The sequence below is a fragment of the Podarcis bocagei genome (assembly GCF_964188305.1).
Source record: "Podarcis bocagei genome assembly, chromosome: 2".
NCBI lineage: Eukaryota > Metazoa > Chordata > Lepidosauria > Squamata > Lacertidae > Podarcis > Podarcis bocagei.
This window is the reverse complement of record NC_138126.1, coordinates 4267322-4284883: the sequence shown is the minus strand read 5'-3', so window position 1 is coordinate 4284883 and position 17562 is coordinate 4267322. Positions and strand designations below refer to the sequence as shown.

Here is a 17562-nt window from a genome sequence, read left to right as displayed (position 1 = left end):
ATGAACTTTAACAGGGAGAAATGTAAAGTATTGCACTTAGGCAAAAAAAATGAGAGGCACAAATACAAGATGGGGGACACCTGGCTTGAGAGCAGTACATGTGAAAAGGATCTAGGAGTCTTGGTTGACCACAAACTTGACATGAGCCAACAGTGTGACGCGGCAGCTAAAAAAGGCCAATGCAATTCTGGGCTGCATCAATAGGAGTATAGCATCTAGATCAAGGGAAGTAATAGTGCCACTGTATTCTGCTCTGGTCAGACCTCACCTGGAGTACTGTGTCCAGTTCTGGGCACCACAATTCAAGAAGGACACTGACAAACTGGAACGTGTCCAGAGGAGGGCAACCAAAATGGTCAAAGGCCTGGAAACGATGCCTTATGAGGAACGGCTAAGGGAGCTGGGCATGTTTAGCCTGGAGAAGAGGAGGTTAAGGGGTGATATGATAGCCATGTTCAAATATATAAAAGGATGTCACATAGAGGAGGGAGAAAGGTTGTTTTCTGCTGCTCCAGAGAAGCGGACACGGAGCAATGGATCCAAACTACAAGAAAGAGGATTCCACCTAAACATTAGGAAGAACTTCCTGACAGTAAGAGCTGTTCGACAGTGGAATTTGCTGCCAAGGAGTGTGGTGGAGTCTCCTACTTTGGAGGTCTTTAAGCAGAGGCTTGACAATCATATGTCAGGAGTGCTCTGATGGTGTTTCCTGCTTGGCAGGGGGTTGGACTCGATGGCCCTTGTGGTCTCTTCCAACTCTATGATTCTATGATTCTATGATCACTACAGTTTGTATACATTTTTGCCAGTCTAACCGGGGTCAGGTACCATCTGTATTGCATTTTCGTTACATTCTCTCTTAAATTGTAGCATGCTGTAAATTTAATATCCCTGTCTCACAGCAGTTCCCATTAGCTCATCTTTTTCCCCCCTAAATCCTGGGCCTACTTTACCATCGCTGTCTTCACTTGCTCCTCCTTTACCTCCCATTGTAGGAGCAAATCATATGGTTTGGAAATATGTTTACTTTTAGATTGGAGTAAGTACTCATCCAATCTTGAAATTTCTTTCTCAAATCCTTTTTCTTTCTCTTTTTGTCATCTCTGATTTGAAAGAACTGCAGCCACTTGTTCAAATATTTCTTAACTTCCTTATATCCTTTCAATTTAAGTTTATTATTTTCCTCTTCCAGTAATCCTTATATGTTGCCCAGTTGTTATTCATTTTCTTTCTCTTTACAGTCATGATTTCTAAGGTGAGGTCCACCAAGGTGTTTTGGATTCTAGAATCCCTTTATATTTCATCCATATTTTATACAATGATTTCCTTATAAAACCCATTTGGACTCTCTTCTTTTCATCTATTAAGTATGCATACCATCCAAATCGAGTGCCTACGTCCTCCAGATCTAACACATCAGTGTCTTTTAACTCCCTTAAGCAGGTCAGAACTGCTGCAGCATGATATAATTCCAGGTCAGGTAGCTCAAATCCGCCTCTCTTTCTCCGATCAGTAAGTAATTTATATTTTTTCTAGGGTTTTTTTTTGTTGGTTTTTTTTGATGGAATGGCAAATTGCACATCATTCCTATTCACCAATCAAAGGATCGCAGCAATCTTAATAGTTTCAACCCAATGTCATCATCCTGAACTAACCAAAATCATTTGCTTTATTATTTTTATTTTTTGGAGAAGGGGGGGCACCCAGGGGAGAGCTGGGGGAGCCTACCTTTCTATGTTTTGACAAATGATATGATATATATGATACAAATGTGATAAGGGTATTTTTAGTTAGTCTCTTGCCCTTTCTCTTTTCTATACAAAGGTGTTTTGTAAGGGTTGTTCAATAATGTTTGCCTTATTATTTTTCTTTTTTGGTTTTCCCTCTGTATGAATTCTTTGATGGGAAGTGAGAACATCCTTCCGAATGAAGCTCTTTCCACATTCCAAGCACTGATAGGGTTTCTCCCCTGTATGAATTCTTTGATGTGTCTTGAGATGGGTGCTTTGACTGAAGTTTTTCCCACATTCACAGCACTGATATGGTTTCTGACCTGTATGAGTTCTTTGATGGGTCATGAGATTGGAACTGTGACGAAAGCTCTTTCCACACTCATGGCATTGAAAAGGTTTCTCCCCTGTATGAATTATTTGATGGGAAGTGAACTTGGCCTCCTCCCAGAAGCTCTTTCCACATTCCAAACACTGATAGGGTTTCTCCCCTTTATGAATTCTTTGGTGCAAAGTGAGAGTGGAACTGTGACGAAAGCTCTTTCCACATTCCAAGCACTGATAGGGTTTACTTCCTGTATGAATTCTTTGGTGCAAAGTGAGATTGGAACTTTGACTGAAGCTCTTCTCACATTTTAAGCACTGATATGGTTTCTCCCCTGTATGAATTCTTTGATGGGAAGTGAGATGGGCCCCCTGGCTGAAGCTCTTTCCACATTCAAAGCACTGATATGGTCTCTCCCCCGTATGAAGTTTTTGATGAAAACTAAGACCCTGCATGTACCTGAAGCTCTTTCCACATTCCAGGCATGGATATGGTTTCTCCCCTGTATGAAGTCTGTGATGGGAAGTAAGCTGCCACCTCTTACGAAAGCTCTTTCCACATTCCAAGCACTGATATGGTTTCTCGCCTGTATGGACTCTTTGATGGGAAGTGAGATCACCTCTCTGACGAAAGCTCTTTCCACATTCCAAGCACTGATAGGGTTTCTCCCCTGTATGAATTCTGTTATGGGAGGTGAGTTGCACCATCTGAATGAAGCGCTTTCCACATTCTAAGCACTGATAGGGTTTCTTCCCTGTATGAATCATTTGATGGGAAGTGAGATGTGCACTTTGACTAAAGCGCTTTCCACATTCCAAGCACTGATAGGGTTTCTCCCCTGTATGAATTCTTTGATGGGAAGTGAGATGGATCCCCTGGCTGAAGCTCTTCCCACATTTCAAGCACTGATAGGGTTTCTTCCGTGTATGAAGTCTATGATGCATAGTTAGATTGGAACTTTGACTGAAGCTCTTTCCGCATTCTAAGCATTGATAGGGTTTCTTCCCTGTATGAATTCCTTGATGGGAAGTGAGACCGGAACTGTGACGAAAGCTCTTTCCACACTCAAGGCATTGAAAGGGTTTCTCCCCTGTATGAATTCTTTGATGGCAAGTGAGTTGCACCCTCTGACAGAAGCTCTTTCCACATTCCAAGCACTGATAGGGTTTCTCCCCTGTATGGACTCTTTGATGGCAAGTGAGATGCTGACGGTGACTGAAGCTCTTCCCACATTCTCTGCACTGATACAATTTCTCTCCGCTGTTAGTTCTTTCATGTGAAGAGATTCTATCCCTCCGAACAAAGCTCTTTCCTTGATGTGAGGTGGACTGGGGGCTCTGGCAGATGTTCTCTCCGCACTTTGTATATTTATCTGACTTCTCTGCTATGTGGATACTGTTATGGTCCCCCTTGTTCTTCCCTTCCAATTCATCACCATCTGCAATGAAGAGAGAAGCTAATTAGAGCCTCAGGAAGAACAAACTTAATGAATGAATGTTTTCTCAAATGGAGAAAACAGCACACGGACCTAGTGGTGGGAGGAAAAAATCCTTAAATAAGAGACACGGGGGAATGATTAATGGACTTCAATGTCTGTACACTAATGCACAAAGCATGGGAAATAAACAAGATGAGCTTGAGCTCTTGGTACAGCAAACTAAATATGACATAATAGGCATCACTGAAACCTGGTGGGATAAGTCCCACAATTGGAATGTAATAATGGGGGGATACAATCTATTTCAGAGAAACAGACCAGACAAGAAAGGAGGAGGAGTGGCGTTATATGTCAGGGATGTGTATACCTGTGAAGAGATCCAAGATTTAGATCCTCAAAGCCAAAGTGAGAGCATTTGGGTCAAAATTAAGGGAGAGAAGAATAACAGAGACCTCATTGTGGGAGTTTACTATAGATCCCCAAGCCAAACGGAGGACATAGATGATGCCTTCCTGGAACAGATGGCCAAGCATGCAAAAGGAAGGGAGATAGTAGTAATGGGGGACTTCAATTACCCGGATATTTGTTGGACGTCAAACTCAGCCAACAGCATAAGGTCAAACAGATTCCTCACTGGCCTTGCAGACAACTTCATTGTCCAGAAAGTGGGAGAAGCAACAAGAGGAACAGCCATTTTAGATCTGGTCCTAACCAATGTTGATGACCTGGTTAGTGGGGTAGAAGTGGAAGGATCATTAGGCGCGAGTGATCATGCTCTTCTGAAGTTTACTATACAGCGGAAAGGAGCAGCCAAGCATACTAGGACTCAATTTCTTGACTTTAAGAAAGCCGACTTCATAAAACTTAGGGAAGTGCTGGGTGAGATCCCATGGACAACAATACTAAAAGGAAAGGGAGTTCATGATGGCTGGGAGTTTGTTAAGAGGGAGATACTAAAAGCACAACGTCAGGCAATACCAATGAGACGGAAACATGGAAGGTGCCTAAAGAAGCCAGGGTGGCTATCTAAAGAACTTTTAACTGAATTAAGATTAAAAAAGGATGTGTACAAAAAATGGAAAAGGGGGGAAACCACCAAAGAGGAATTCAAACAAATAGCCAGCACATGTAGACACAAAGCCAGAAAAGCTAAAGCACAGAATGAACTCAGGCTTGCTAGAGAGGTTAAAAGCAACAAAAAAGGCTTTTATGGGTATGTTCGTAGCAAAAGGAAGAACAAAGAAACTGTGGGGTCACTCAGAGGAGAAGATGGTGAAATGCAAACAGGGGACACAGAAAGGGCTGAACTCCTCAATGCCTTCTTTGCCTCAGTCTTCTCCGATAAAGAAAACAATGCCCGACCTGAAGAATTTGGAGCAAATGATTCAGCAAAGGAAACACAGCCCAGAATAACAAAAGAGATAGTACAAGAATATTTGGCTAGTTTAGATGTATTCAAGTCTCCAGGGCCAGATGAACTGCATCCAAGAGTATTAAAAGAACTGGCAGATGTGATCTCAGAACCACTGGCAGTCATCTTTGAGAATTCCTGGAGAACAGGCGAAGTCCCGGCAGACTGGAGGAGGGCAAATGTTGTCCCTATTTTCAAAAAGGGGAAAAGAGAGGACCCAAATAATTACCGCCCAGTCAGTCTAACATCAATAGCAGGGAAGATTCTGGAGCAGATCATTAAGCAAACAGTCTGTGAGCACCTAGAAAGGAATGCTGTGATCACCAATAGTCAGCATGGATTTCTGAAAAATAAGTCATGTCAGACTAACCTGATCTCGTTTTTTGACAGAATTACAAGCCTGGTAGATGAAGGGAACGCAGTGGATGTAGCCTACCTTGATTTCAGCAAGGCATTTGACAAGGTGCCCCATGATATTCTTGTAAAGAAGCTGGTAAAATGCGGTCTTGACTATGCTACCACTCAGTGGATTTGTAACTGGCTGACTGACCGAACCCAAAGGGTGCTCATCAATGGTTCCTCTTCATCCTGGAGAAGAGTGACTAGTGGGGTGCCACAGGGTTCTGTCTTGGGCCCGGTCTTATTCAACATCTTTATCAACGACTTGGATGATGGACTCAAGGGCATCCTGATCAAATTTGCAGATGACACCAAACTGGGAGGGGTGGCTAACACCCCAGAGGACAGGATCACACTTCAAAACGACCTTGACAGATTAGAGAACTGGGCAAAAATAAACAAGATGAATTTTAACAGGGAGAAATGTAAAGTATTGCACTTGGGCAAAAAAAATGAGAGGCACAAATACAAGATGGGTGACACCTGGCTTGAGTGCAGTACATGTGAAAAGGATCTAGGAGTCTTGGTTGACCACAAACTTGACATGAGCCAACAGTGTGACGCGGCAGCTAAAAAAGCCAATGCAATTCTGGGCTGCATCAATAGGAGTATAGCATCTAGATCAAGGGAAGTAATAGTGCCACTGTATTCTGCTCTGGTCAGACCACACCTGGAGTACTGTGTCCAGTTCTGGGCACCACAATTCAAGAAGGACACTGACAAACTGGAACGTGTCCAGAGGAGGGCAACCAAAATGGTCAAAGGCCTGGAAACGATGCCTTATGAGGAACGGCTAAGGGAGCTGGGCATGTTTAGCCTGGAGAAGAGGAGGTTAAGGGGTGATATGATAGCCATGTTCAAATATATAAAAGGATGTCACATAGAGGAGGGAGAAAGGTTGTTTTCTGCTGCTCCGGAGAAGCGGACACGGAGCAATGGATCCAAACTACAAGAAAGAAGATTCCACCTAAACATTAGGAAGAACTTCCTGACAGTAAGAGCTGTTGGACAGTGGAATTTGCTGCCAAGGAGTGTGGTGGAGTCTCCTACTTTGGAGGTCTTTAAGCAGAGGCTTGACAACCATATGTCAGGAGTGCTCTGATGGTGTTTCCTGCTTGGCAGGGGGTTGGACTCGATGGCCCTTGTGGTCTCTTCCAACTCTAGGATTCTATGATTCTATGATTCTATGAATGCTTGTGATAGAGGAGGAACTGAAGAGAATTAGATGTGGGCCCTTACTATAGTTTTCACTGTTGGCTGGTATTAACTGACATATTGCTTGGTTTTTATCTGGGATAGATTTTGGTTGGCTAAATCCTGGAATCCACTCCATCTCCAATTTCCCTTAAAGCTCTGAGGCTGACATTTAAGAAGGCCTGGCCAGTTCAGACAACCTGGTCATTGCTTTAAAAGGCATGACTAGAAGGAAAAAAATTGCATAAAAAACTGGATATCCCTCCATTCAGGGTTCATGGTGGGGATGTTAGAATCCCGAATGCTGTTGGTCTCCACCTAAATAGTGAAGGTTCATCACATAGAGGTATGTATGGACTTTCAAAGTTACTTGCTTAATTTCAGAACAGATATTATGATCCAACAGGAAGTGTTACCAAGAGGGTCCATGACCCCACGATTCTCCTCCTTGACTTCCTTATGCAGAGCTCTCTGGTCAAGATCCAGCAAATTGTCTGTGAAACAAACAGCAACATCTTCACCTGCACACTCCCCACCAGCTGTTGCCTCAATCTAAATTTGGTCTAAATTTTAATTTATACCTAAATCACTTTCTTCAATTTGAACCCCACTCCCATTTTCAAGAGTAGACTAACTCTGTATTGTTTCATTGGTGACAAAAGAGGAAAAGTGACTAACTCACACTTGATCTAAACACAACGGCCGCAAGAGCTCCTGACTAGGCATTCGGCTATGCAATATTGAATGTCCTCTGTTCTCTCCTGTTTCCCTTTTTTTCTTTCAATTTAAACCGATTCAGGAACCCAGAACTCATACACTGACCACTAATGGTGAACCATATGCTATAGATACTTGGTCTACATATTTGTATATTAGTCCTATCATCCTTGTTTTTAAAAGCAAATAAAAAGTTATTCCCCCCTTCATGGATCACTGCCTTGCTGTGGCAAAGGGGCTTGAATAACTCAGAGAAGCTATGAGCTATGCCGTGCAGGGCCACCCAAGATGGACAGGTCATAGTGGAGAGTTTTGACGAAACGTGATCCACCTGGAGCAGGAACCGGCAAGCCACTCGAGTATCCCTGCCAAGAAAACTCCTTGGAGAAAGACAACAGGCATATAAAAGTTATGACGCTGGAAGACGAGCCTCTTAGGTCGGAAGGCGTCCAGCATGCTACTGAGGAAGAGTGGAGGACAAGTACAAGTATATTCAGAGCTGATGAAGCGGCTGGGCCAAAGCCGAAAGGTCGCTCAGTTGCGGATATGCCTGGAAGCGAAAGCAAAGTCCAATGCTGTAAAGAAAAATATTGCATAGGAACCTGGAATGTAAGAACCGTGAACCTTGGTAAGTTGGATGTGGTCAAAAATGAGATGGCAAGAATAAATATTGACATCCTGGGCATCACTGAACAAAAATGGACAGGAATGGGCGAATTCAGTTCGGATGACCATCATATCTACTACTGTGGGCAAGAATCCCATAAAAGGAATGGAGTGGCCCTCATAGTCAACAAAAGAGTGGCTAAAGCTGTACTGGGATGCAATCTCAAAAATGATAGAATGATCTCGATACAAATCTAAGGCCGACCTTTTAACATCACAGTAATCCAGGTTTATGCACCAACCACTGGTGCTGAAGAAACTGAAATTGACCAATTCTATGAAGACTTACAACACCTTATACAAATGACACCAAAGAAGGATGTTCTGCTCATTATAGGGGATTGGAATGCTAAAGTAGGGACTCAAGAGATAAAAGGAACAACTGGCAAGTTTGTCCTTAGAGTTCCAAACAAAGCAGGGCAAAGGCTGATAGAGTTCTGCCAAGAGAACAAGCTGGTCATCACAAACACGCTTTTTCAACAACACAAGAGACGACTCTACACATGGACATCCTCAGATGGGCAACATCGAAATCAGATTGATTATATTCTCTGCAGCCAAAGATGGAGAAGCTCTATACAGTCAGCAAAAACAAGACCTGGAGCTGACTGTGGCTCAGATCATCAGCTCCTTATAGCAAAATTCAAGCTTAAACTGAAGAAAGTAGGAAAAACCACTGGGCCAGTAAGATACAATCTAAATCAAATCCCTTATGAATACACAGTGGAAGCGAGGAACAGGTTTAAGGATTTAGATTTGGTGGACAGAGTGCCTGAAGAACTATGGATGGAGGCTCGTAACATTATACAGGAGGCAGCAACAAAAACCATCCCAATGAAAAGGAAATGCAAGAAAGCAAAGTGGTTACCCAACAAGGTCTTACAAATAGCGGGGGAGAGAAGGCAAGCAAAATGCAAGGGAGATAGTGAAAAATACAGGAAATTGAATGCAGATTTCCAAAAAATAGCAAGGAGAGACAAGAAGGCCTTCTTAAACGAGCAATGCAAAGAAATAGAGGAAAACAATAACCAGAGGCCTGTTCAAGAAAATTGGAGATATGAAAGGAACATTTCGTACAAAGATTACCATAATAAAAGACAAAAGTGGTAAGGACCTAACAGAAGCAGAAGACATGAAGAAGACGTGGCAAGAATACACAGAGGAATTATACCAGAAAGATATGGATGCCTCGTACACCCCAGGTAGTGTGGTTACTGACCTGCCGATACAGCGTCAGGGCTCTGGCAATCACGGCAAGCCTCTTCACACCCGGCTGGTCCCCTCGACACCCCACTACCCTTTTTGGGGGGGTGTCTAACCCTGGCACTCACCCCCACTGCTCAAAAGCCCCGGTAACAGTCATCTTTAAGACGGACGACTCGCACCACCTCGCCATTTCCCTTCGCAGCCCAGGATCAGGTTACTTTCAAGAGTCATGACTTCTAGTGCTGCCTGAAGGATCGGTAAGTTGTCTGACATTGGTAGAGCATTCAATCACGGTGCAGGTTTTAGACATTTTGAGCTGCCAATACATTGTGGTAGTCGGAGAGCTGTAATGTATTCCTAGCTCAAATTGCCTGCAGATGACAAAGGCGCAGGCAGGCAGGTGGAGGAGCCCAAAATGGTGCCCCCCGAGCAAGCCCCAATACCTCTCCAGCTCCATCCATCCATGTCCCCATCTCCACTCCCCTGGAACTCACCAGATCTCTCGGAGGTCCCTGGGAGGGAACACTCAGAGGTTGTGCGAAGGGATGCAGGAGACAACCTGACTAGGTCAACCATCCATCTTCCCCCTTCCATCCTCGCTAGCTTTACAGATTCAGTTTCTTTCATCCTTCCTGAGCAGTCAAGAAGCGAAAACAAGCTGCAAGGTCCTGGGAGAGAGGAAGAAGCAAAGGGAGCCTCAGGGGCCCTGCAGGGATTCTCTTGCCCTAGATATTCTCCTGCCCCTGGAGAAGCACAAATGGGGCAGCCCCTTCCCAAGAGAAGCCCCATTTCTAAACATCTCCAGTGATTCCAATTTCTTCTGTATGCTCCTCACCCCACTTGCAAGCCTGGCATGGTCTGCACAGTAGTGACCTGAGAGTAGATCCCATTGAACTCTGTGGGGATAACTGACAGAACTTGGTACAAAAACCAGTCACCGTCCTGTCCGCAAGCCTGAAAACTGAAACCCCAGAGCATGGGCAGAAAAGAGCAGAGCAGATATTACATGTAGGGGCCCCCATGCTAGGTGCTTTGTATGGAGAGCCCTGTTCACAATCTTTGAGCTCTCTCATCACAAGCCAGGCAGATGTTGTGGCTGTATCCGCTGTTGGAATTCCGTTCGACTGAGCTACTCCTCCAGCTCGAGTCTTTGGAATCTCCTCCTCCGACGTGATTAACGACCTAAGCCTTTGATGAGGCTCCAGGCACGTTCCTATAGCGCAGAGTGTACAAACAGCAGCAGAAGGACGAGAAATATATGAGCTACATTGCTACGTTTTATTTCTAACTACGCAGACAGAAAAGAATATACATCCTCTCGCTGTAAGAGCACAGAACCAACTGGGACAAAGAAACAGGAAACCAGAAACATCAACATCCATCTCCCGTGAGACTTCCAACAGTCTGGAATGTAAACAGAGTCTTGTGACTCCAGAAACTGCACAGTGGCATAAACAGAAATCTAGCATTGGCCTCTGTCAGGGGTTGCATGGGGACCAAATCTGTATGTGGAAGTAGAGGAGCTAGTGATGCTACATTTTTGAAATATCAGGAAACTAATACACCCCTCCTCCTAAGATATCGTCTGTGCTTATACACCATCTTCGCAAGTCTCCAGTCTCAAAATGTGGCCCCCACCCTGGCATGGAAGCCATCCAAATATAGATCTTCCACATGTTCTAAATCTGTAGTGTTCTTAAGAACACCAGGCATGTATAGTCTCCAAAAACTCCAGATGTGAGCTTTATGCTCCTCTTGTGACAAGATTCCCAAAGGCTTAGGATAGCTTGATAGAACTAGTCTATTTTGAGATAGCACCAATTGCCATTTCTTGTTTATCAAAGCCCACAGACTCTCTGCTAGATTTTTTCCTAAAGGTTTTACAAGGACCTATCAGGACACAGGTGGCACTGTGGTCTAAACCAATGAGCCTAGCGCTTGCCGATCGAAAGGTCAGTGGTTCGAATCCCCACGACAGGGTGAGCTCCAATTGCTTGGTCCCAGCTCCTGCCAACTTAGCAGTTCAAAAGCACGTCAAAGTGCAAGTAGATAAATACCGTATTTTTTGCACCATAACACTCACTTTTTTACTCCTAAAAAGTAAGGGGAAATGTCTGCGTGTTATGGAGGGAATGCCTACGGGTGGCATACCTACGGATTTTCCTCCTCTAAAAACTACGTGCATGTTATGGTCGGGTGCGTGTTTTAGAGCGAAAAATACGGCAGGAAGATAAATGGCGTTTCCGTGCACTGCTCTGGTTTTGCCAGAAGCAGCTTAGTCATGCTGGCCACATGACCTGGAAAAACTGTCTGCGGACAAACGTCGGCTCCCTTGGCCAGTAAAGCAACCCTAAAGTCATTCACGACTGGACTTTTTGTTTTTTGTTTTATTTTCCATGCTAGTTCCTCATTGATTACCATTGAATATTGTGATTGTAATAATTTTATCTCCTGCTTTACTATTTCTTTATTTAATGTTTTTATTAATTCTTTTTATTTTTCTTCTATTTTATGTAAAATCTCTTTTTCTTCTCTTTTACCTTAATTTTCTTGAACGAATGGGCCTCTCATCACTGCTTTGCTTGTGTCCCAGACTGTTTGGAGTTTTGTCTCATTATTCAAATTTTGTTCAAAATATTCACTTATTGTCTTTTCTGTCCTTTCCAGAAAGATTTTATCATCCAATATTTCTTCATTCAGTCTCCGCCGAAAGGTGGACTGAGTGTCTTTCTGTATTTCCATGACTATAGAATCATGGTCTGACATTGTTCTTGGATCTATTTCAATTTTTTTGATTCTTGACTCTAATTCCTTAGAGACCCAAACCGCATCCAGTCGGGCACTGCTTCCATAAACACGAGAGAGAAAAGTGAACTGTTTTTCAAATGGATGCTTAATTCTCCAAATATCTATCAATTTTACATTTTCTGTCATTTCAAAAAAAGTTTTTGGAAGTATACCTTCTTTCGTGTCTTTCTTCCTATCGTTCTGTCTTTCTCTAGTGATGGGACGCTATTAAGATCTCCCAGCACTATTATTTTCTCATCTGCAAATTCCAGCAATTCTGTTTCTAAATCTTGATTTTTTTTTTATATTTTCATTTGGTGCATATATCCCTACCAAAATTATTTTTTTCTCCCTCAACTTTAATTTGTACCATTAATTTTCTCCCTTTCTCATCCTTTTGAATTAATTGTGATTCAAGTGCAGGTTTTATGTGCAAAACAATTCGACGTTTTTTGGAAACATCTGATGCAATAAATTGGCTCCCTAATTCTTATTACTCAAGATTTTCTCACGCAACATGAGTCTCCTGTAGGCAAATTATATCCAAATTCCATTTTAAAACTTCATGCCACACCCTGTCCCTTTTAATATTATTGTTAAGGCCATTGACATGCCAGGTTAGTAATTTAAGATTTGCCATGATCAGATTCATTTAAAAAAGATTTGCTCTGTTGCCCTGTTCTTTCAGTCTTTTCCAGTTCATCTCTCTGCATCTCAAAGGGGGTTCTGAAGTCTCTCCCTGAGCTTTGAAACTCTGGGTCTTTGCCATGTTTATCCAGAAATTCCTGTACCTGACTCTATAGCATTAATCTGAATCTCTTTCTCCTATAAGTAAAGGAAACTCCCTCCGGGAATTACCATTTATAATTTATTCCTGCTCCTCTTAGAATTGATGTCAGGTTTGATACTTCCTTCAGCCCTCCTGTCTTTTTCTCACTCTTGCCTTGTATACAACAGTTCTCCCACCAATCCAGTTCCCACACCCTTTTAAACCAAACTGTAACAACACTTTCAAACTTACAGAATTATAAAAGTTCCACAATATCCAAAAGAGAGAGAGAAAAGAGGGCAATAACAACTATATACAACCTACGAAAAAAAGAATAAAAAAGCAGACCACAACAGAAGTCTAATAGTTACCATTGTTCAAACTCACTGTTTTTCGCACCATAGGACGCACTTTTTCCCTACTAAAAAGAAAGGGAAAATGTGTGTGCGTCCTATGGAGCGAATGCAGGGGGGAGGCAGGCAGGAAAAGCCCCCAAGAGCCACACACAAGCTCCGTGCGCTCTTGCGGGCTTTTCCACAGGAGGGAGAAGGGACTGACTGGCCGCATCAGTTCCTTCTCCCACCTCCCAGAAAAGCCAGGAGAAGCCGTGATCTCTTTAAAGGGGTTGCACAGCTTTTGCGGGCTTTTGCGAGAGGCTGCACAGGGCTAAAGGGGAAGCCAAAACAGTGAGCGGGATCCATCCTGCTCACTGCCTTGGCTTGCTCCATAGCTGTGCACAACCCCTCCGGCAGGGAGAGGTTGTGTGCAGCCCGTACGCTGCTCTTTGGGACTGGGGGGGGAGGTTTTTTTCTTGATTCCCCCCCCCTAAAAACTGGGTGCGCCCTATGGTCCGGTGCGCCCTATGGTGCGAAAAATACGGTACGTTGTCTCCTTGATGATGATTAGCACTTGCCAAGCTTCTAGTTATATTATAATCCACAATGTGTCTTGTAATCCAAAATACTTCCACTGTGAGTCCAAAAATTTTCCAGACGTATTTATAATTCAAATTAGATTTGTAATCCAAATGGTAATCGTAATCCAATATACTGTAGATTCCAGTAAATAAGGCGACATTTGAACCCCAGAAAATCTTCTCCACAAGTCAGGGGTCGCCTTATACGCCAGGTATGGGTGGCGCGGAGCAGAGCGGACGGCTTTCCCTCGGTGTGGAGCTGAGCCCGCCCCCTGTTGCTGCCCAGCGTGTTAGACAACTGTGCTTATAAGACAAACCCCCAAATTGCAGCTGCGGGTCGTCTAGTACAGTGTTTCCCAACCTTGGGCCTCCAGCTGTTTTTGGACTACAACTCCCATCATCCCTAGCTAGCAAGACCAGTGGTCAGGGATGATGGGAATTGTAGTTCAAAAACAGCTGGAGGCCCAAGGTTGGGAAACACTGGTCTAGTAAGCCCAGTCGCCTAATCTACGGTATATATGCTATTTCACACAATTTTTATTCCAATACAGGCCCCCCCGTCCCCGCTTTCTCCCACTAAGGCTCTTAACCAGGGACTTCCCCTCCCTGGGATTACCTCCCAGTTATGGAAAAGTGTCCTCCTGCCAAGCTTTGGTAGGACTTGCCAAGATCCAGGGTCCTTTTTAGAGGTTTTTAAAAAAGAATTTGCAATGTTTTCAAGCCTTTCAGTGCTTTCATTCATAAAATCTGCATCCCCATTCAAAAAAACTGAGAGTACTCCAATCGCTTCCTGTATCTTCCTTTTAAGGAATCAAAGAACAAAGAGCTACAGTTTCTTCTTGTATCCAGAGTACATAGTGTTAATAGGTAGCAAAGTAACAGTGCAGTTTAAAAAGTATCTAAACACTGATGTGTCTCCGAAGTTTTTTTCCCATTCACAAGTCTGTACTGCAAAACCTTCCCTTCAAAAGACGGAAGTTGGCTTCCTGTTTAGATTCCGTCTTTGCCAAATCTAAATTAAATGCAATCCTTTTTATTTTGAAAAGCCCATAGTTGTTGACAATACCTTTTTTCCTTTGAAAGTCTGTTGCTTCAGGTGGCGATTTGTGGTTTCAGGTTTCTGACCTGCGCTGGAGCCATGGGCAGCCTCAAGCCACTGTCTCACACACCCACACACACCCACTCGCTGCCGATGCAGTGTTGGGGCTCCGGCAATCGCGGCAAGCCTCTTCACACCCGGCTGGTCCCCTCGACACCCCACTACCCTTGGAGCTTTTTTGGGGGGTGTCTAACCCTGGCACTCAGCCCCACTGCTCAAAAGCCCCAGTAACGGTCGTCTCTTAGACAGACGACTCACACCACCTCGCCATTTCCCTTCGCAGACAAATCAGAAGCCCAGGATCAGGTTACTTTCAAGAGTCACGACTTCTAATGCTGCCTGAAGGATCGGTAAGTTGTCTGACATTGGTAGAGCATTCAATCACGGTACTGGTTTTAGACATTTTGAGCTGCCAATACATTGCGGTGGTTGGGGAGCTGTGATGTATTCCTAGCTCAAATTGCCTGCAGATGACAAAGGCGCAGGCAGGCAGGTGGAGGAGCCCAAAAATGGTGCCCCCCTGAGCAAGCCACAATACCTCTCTGGCTCCATCCATCCATGTCCCCATCTCCACTCCCCTGGAACTCACCAGATCTCTCGGAGGTCCCTGGGAGGGAACGCTCAGAGGTTGTGCGAAGGGATGCAGGAGACAACCTGACCAGGTCAACCGTCCATCTTCCCCCTTCCATCCTTATGAGCTTTGCAGGATCCGTCTCTTTCATCCTTCCTGAGCAGTCAAGAAGCGAAAACAAGATGCAGGGTCCTGGGAGAGAGGAAGAAACAAAGGGAGCCTCAGAGGCCCTGCAGGGATTTTCTTGCCCTAGATATTCCCCTGCCCCTGGAGAAACGCAAATGGGGCAGCCCCTTCCCAAGAGAAGCCCCATTTCTAAACATCTCCAGTGATTCCAATTTCTTCTGTATGCTCCTCACCCCACTTGTAAGCTTGGCATGGTCTGCACAGTAGTGACCTGAGAGTAGATCCATTGAACTCAGTGGGAATAATTAAAAAAACTGGTAAAAAAAACCAGTCCACCGTCCTGTCCCCAAGCCTGAAAACTGAAACCCCAGAGCATGGGCAGAAAAGAGCAGAGTAGCTATTACATGTAGGTGCCCCCATGCTAGGTGCTTTGTATGGAGAGCCCTGTTCACAATCTTTGAGCTCTCTCATCACAAGCCAAACAGATGTTGTGGCCGTATCCACCTCTGTCAAGAGTTACATGGGGACCAAATCTGTATGTGGAAGCAGAGGAGCCTGTGATGCCACATTTTTGAAATATCAGGAAACTAATACACCCCTCCTCCTTAGATATCGTCTGTGCTTATACACCATCTTCGCAAGTCTCCAGTCCCAAAATGTGGCCCCCACCCTGGCACGGAAGCAATCAAGGTATAGATCTTCCACATGTTCTAAATCTGCTGTGTTCTTAAGAACACCAGGCATGTATATCCTCCAAAAACTCCAGAGGTGAGCTTTACACTCCTCTTGTGATAAGATTCCCAAAGGCTTAGGGTAGCTTGATAGAACTAGTCTATTTTGTTAGTAGTAGGAGCCACACAATGACTGATAATCCCTCTTTCGTCCCAGAAGGTGGGGAGTAGGTGTCTTTTATCCTTGCTTTATTCTTCTTGATAATACATAAATAAATGTCCCCTACTGTATCTTACATTTTTCTGAGAGAGCATTATTCACAATCATGCTTGCCATATATTCCGTAAAGATTGTCTTAGTTCCCTTTAGAAAAGTCTGTCCAATCCCTGGCTCCTGCGGGTTGGAGTTCCAGTTTTACCTACGCACTGTGAAAATTATAAGTTTAACGTAAATAAAACATTCTGCAACAGCAGCAGCTGCAGAGAAACTCCGGGATGGGGAACATCCTTGAACGCTCATTCTGGGATCAGAGAGAGAAACGTTGGCAGACCTCCCCCCCCCCAGAGCCCCCTCCTTCTCCTCCCTGCATCGCCTCACCCCCTTCAGGACAAGATCTTGGGGTCCTTCAGGCGCCTTTCCACCCTCTCCTCTCAAGGAAGGCAGCTCCGTTCCCTTGAACCCTGGCAAGCCCAGTGCAGCCAGCTCAGCCCTCTGGCTCTCCCCTTTTCTCCACGGAGGAGCCCCAGGCGTGGCCCCTGCCCAGAGAGGCTTCCCCTGAGGCTCTGGGCTGGAGACCTGAGCTGATCTGGAGGAGGATCTGCCCGGGGGAAAGGCCGGCCTGGCAGGGGCTCCTCCACTGGAAGGGGGGGCATTCTGGGCATGCCCTCCCCCCCCCGGACCCCTCCCTCCTTCCCCAAAGAGGATGCCAAGGAAGAGCAGAGCTGCAGACCCCCTGGAAACTCGCCCCCTCCCAGGCTTGGCAGAGAGGACTGGGGGGCAGGACCCTCTGCTCCCAGACTTGGGGGTCTCCCCCTGCAGGCCCGGGACCCCCTTCTCCCATGGGCACCCCAAGGGGGGAGAGAGAGGAGACTCACCGGATTCTTCCCAGGAGGGAAACCGAGGCAGCGCGGGGAGGAGACAAGAGACAAAAGACGGGACTGGGCTCTGGAGGACCCGCCCCGCCTCTCCACTTCCTGTCCTCTCTAGGACTCCTGCTCTGTTCCATTTAACCCTTCGCAAGCTGAGCACAGCCCCCTGGCTGGCTGTCCTCCTTCCCTCCCACAATCCCGGGGTCCAGGGCATGTGCAGAGTTCTCTGTGATTCTCGGCTCAGATGCCCTGAAGACAGCAGCTTAGTGCCCTGCCCCCAGGTGGGTGGGGTACAAAACAGAGAAACCAGTAGGAGAACACTTCAATCTCCCAGGACATTCTATACAAGATCTCAAAGTAGCTGTTTTACTACAAAGGAATTTCAGAAATAGACTGGAAAGAGAAGCTGCTGAATTACAACTCATTACCAAACTTAAAACCATGGAGA

General features: G+C 45.0%; 1 protein-coding gene across 9 annotated transcripts; it reads right to left on the bottom strand.

Annotated features, from left to right (window-relative positions):
- Positions 1-1794: 1794 nt before the first annotated feature.
- LOC308580477 (uncharacterized protein) lies at positions 1795-17389 on the bottom strand. Of its 9 annotated transcripts, none has more exons than XM_081182174.1 (4): positions 17121-17389; positions 15247-15420; positions 9581-9754; positions 1795-3493 (listed from the first exon to the last, which is right to left on the bottom strand). In XM_081182174.1, the coding sequence occupies exons 1-4, from the start codon at positions 17326-17328 to the stop codon at positions 1815-1817; spliced, it is 2235 nt and encodes a 744-aa protein (XP_081038300.1). In that variant the 5' UTR covers positions 17329-17389; the 3' UTR covers positions 1795-1814. The 9 variants fall into 9 exon arrangements, with proteins under 9 accessions (XP_081038300.1, XP_081038302.1, XP_081038301.1 ...); XM_081182176.1 differs by lacking the exon at positions 9581-9754 and adding an exon at positions 6914-6991; XM_081182175.1 differs by having other exon boundaries at positions 15247-15384.
- Between the last annotated feature and the right edge of the window lie 173 nt (positions 17390-17562).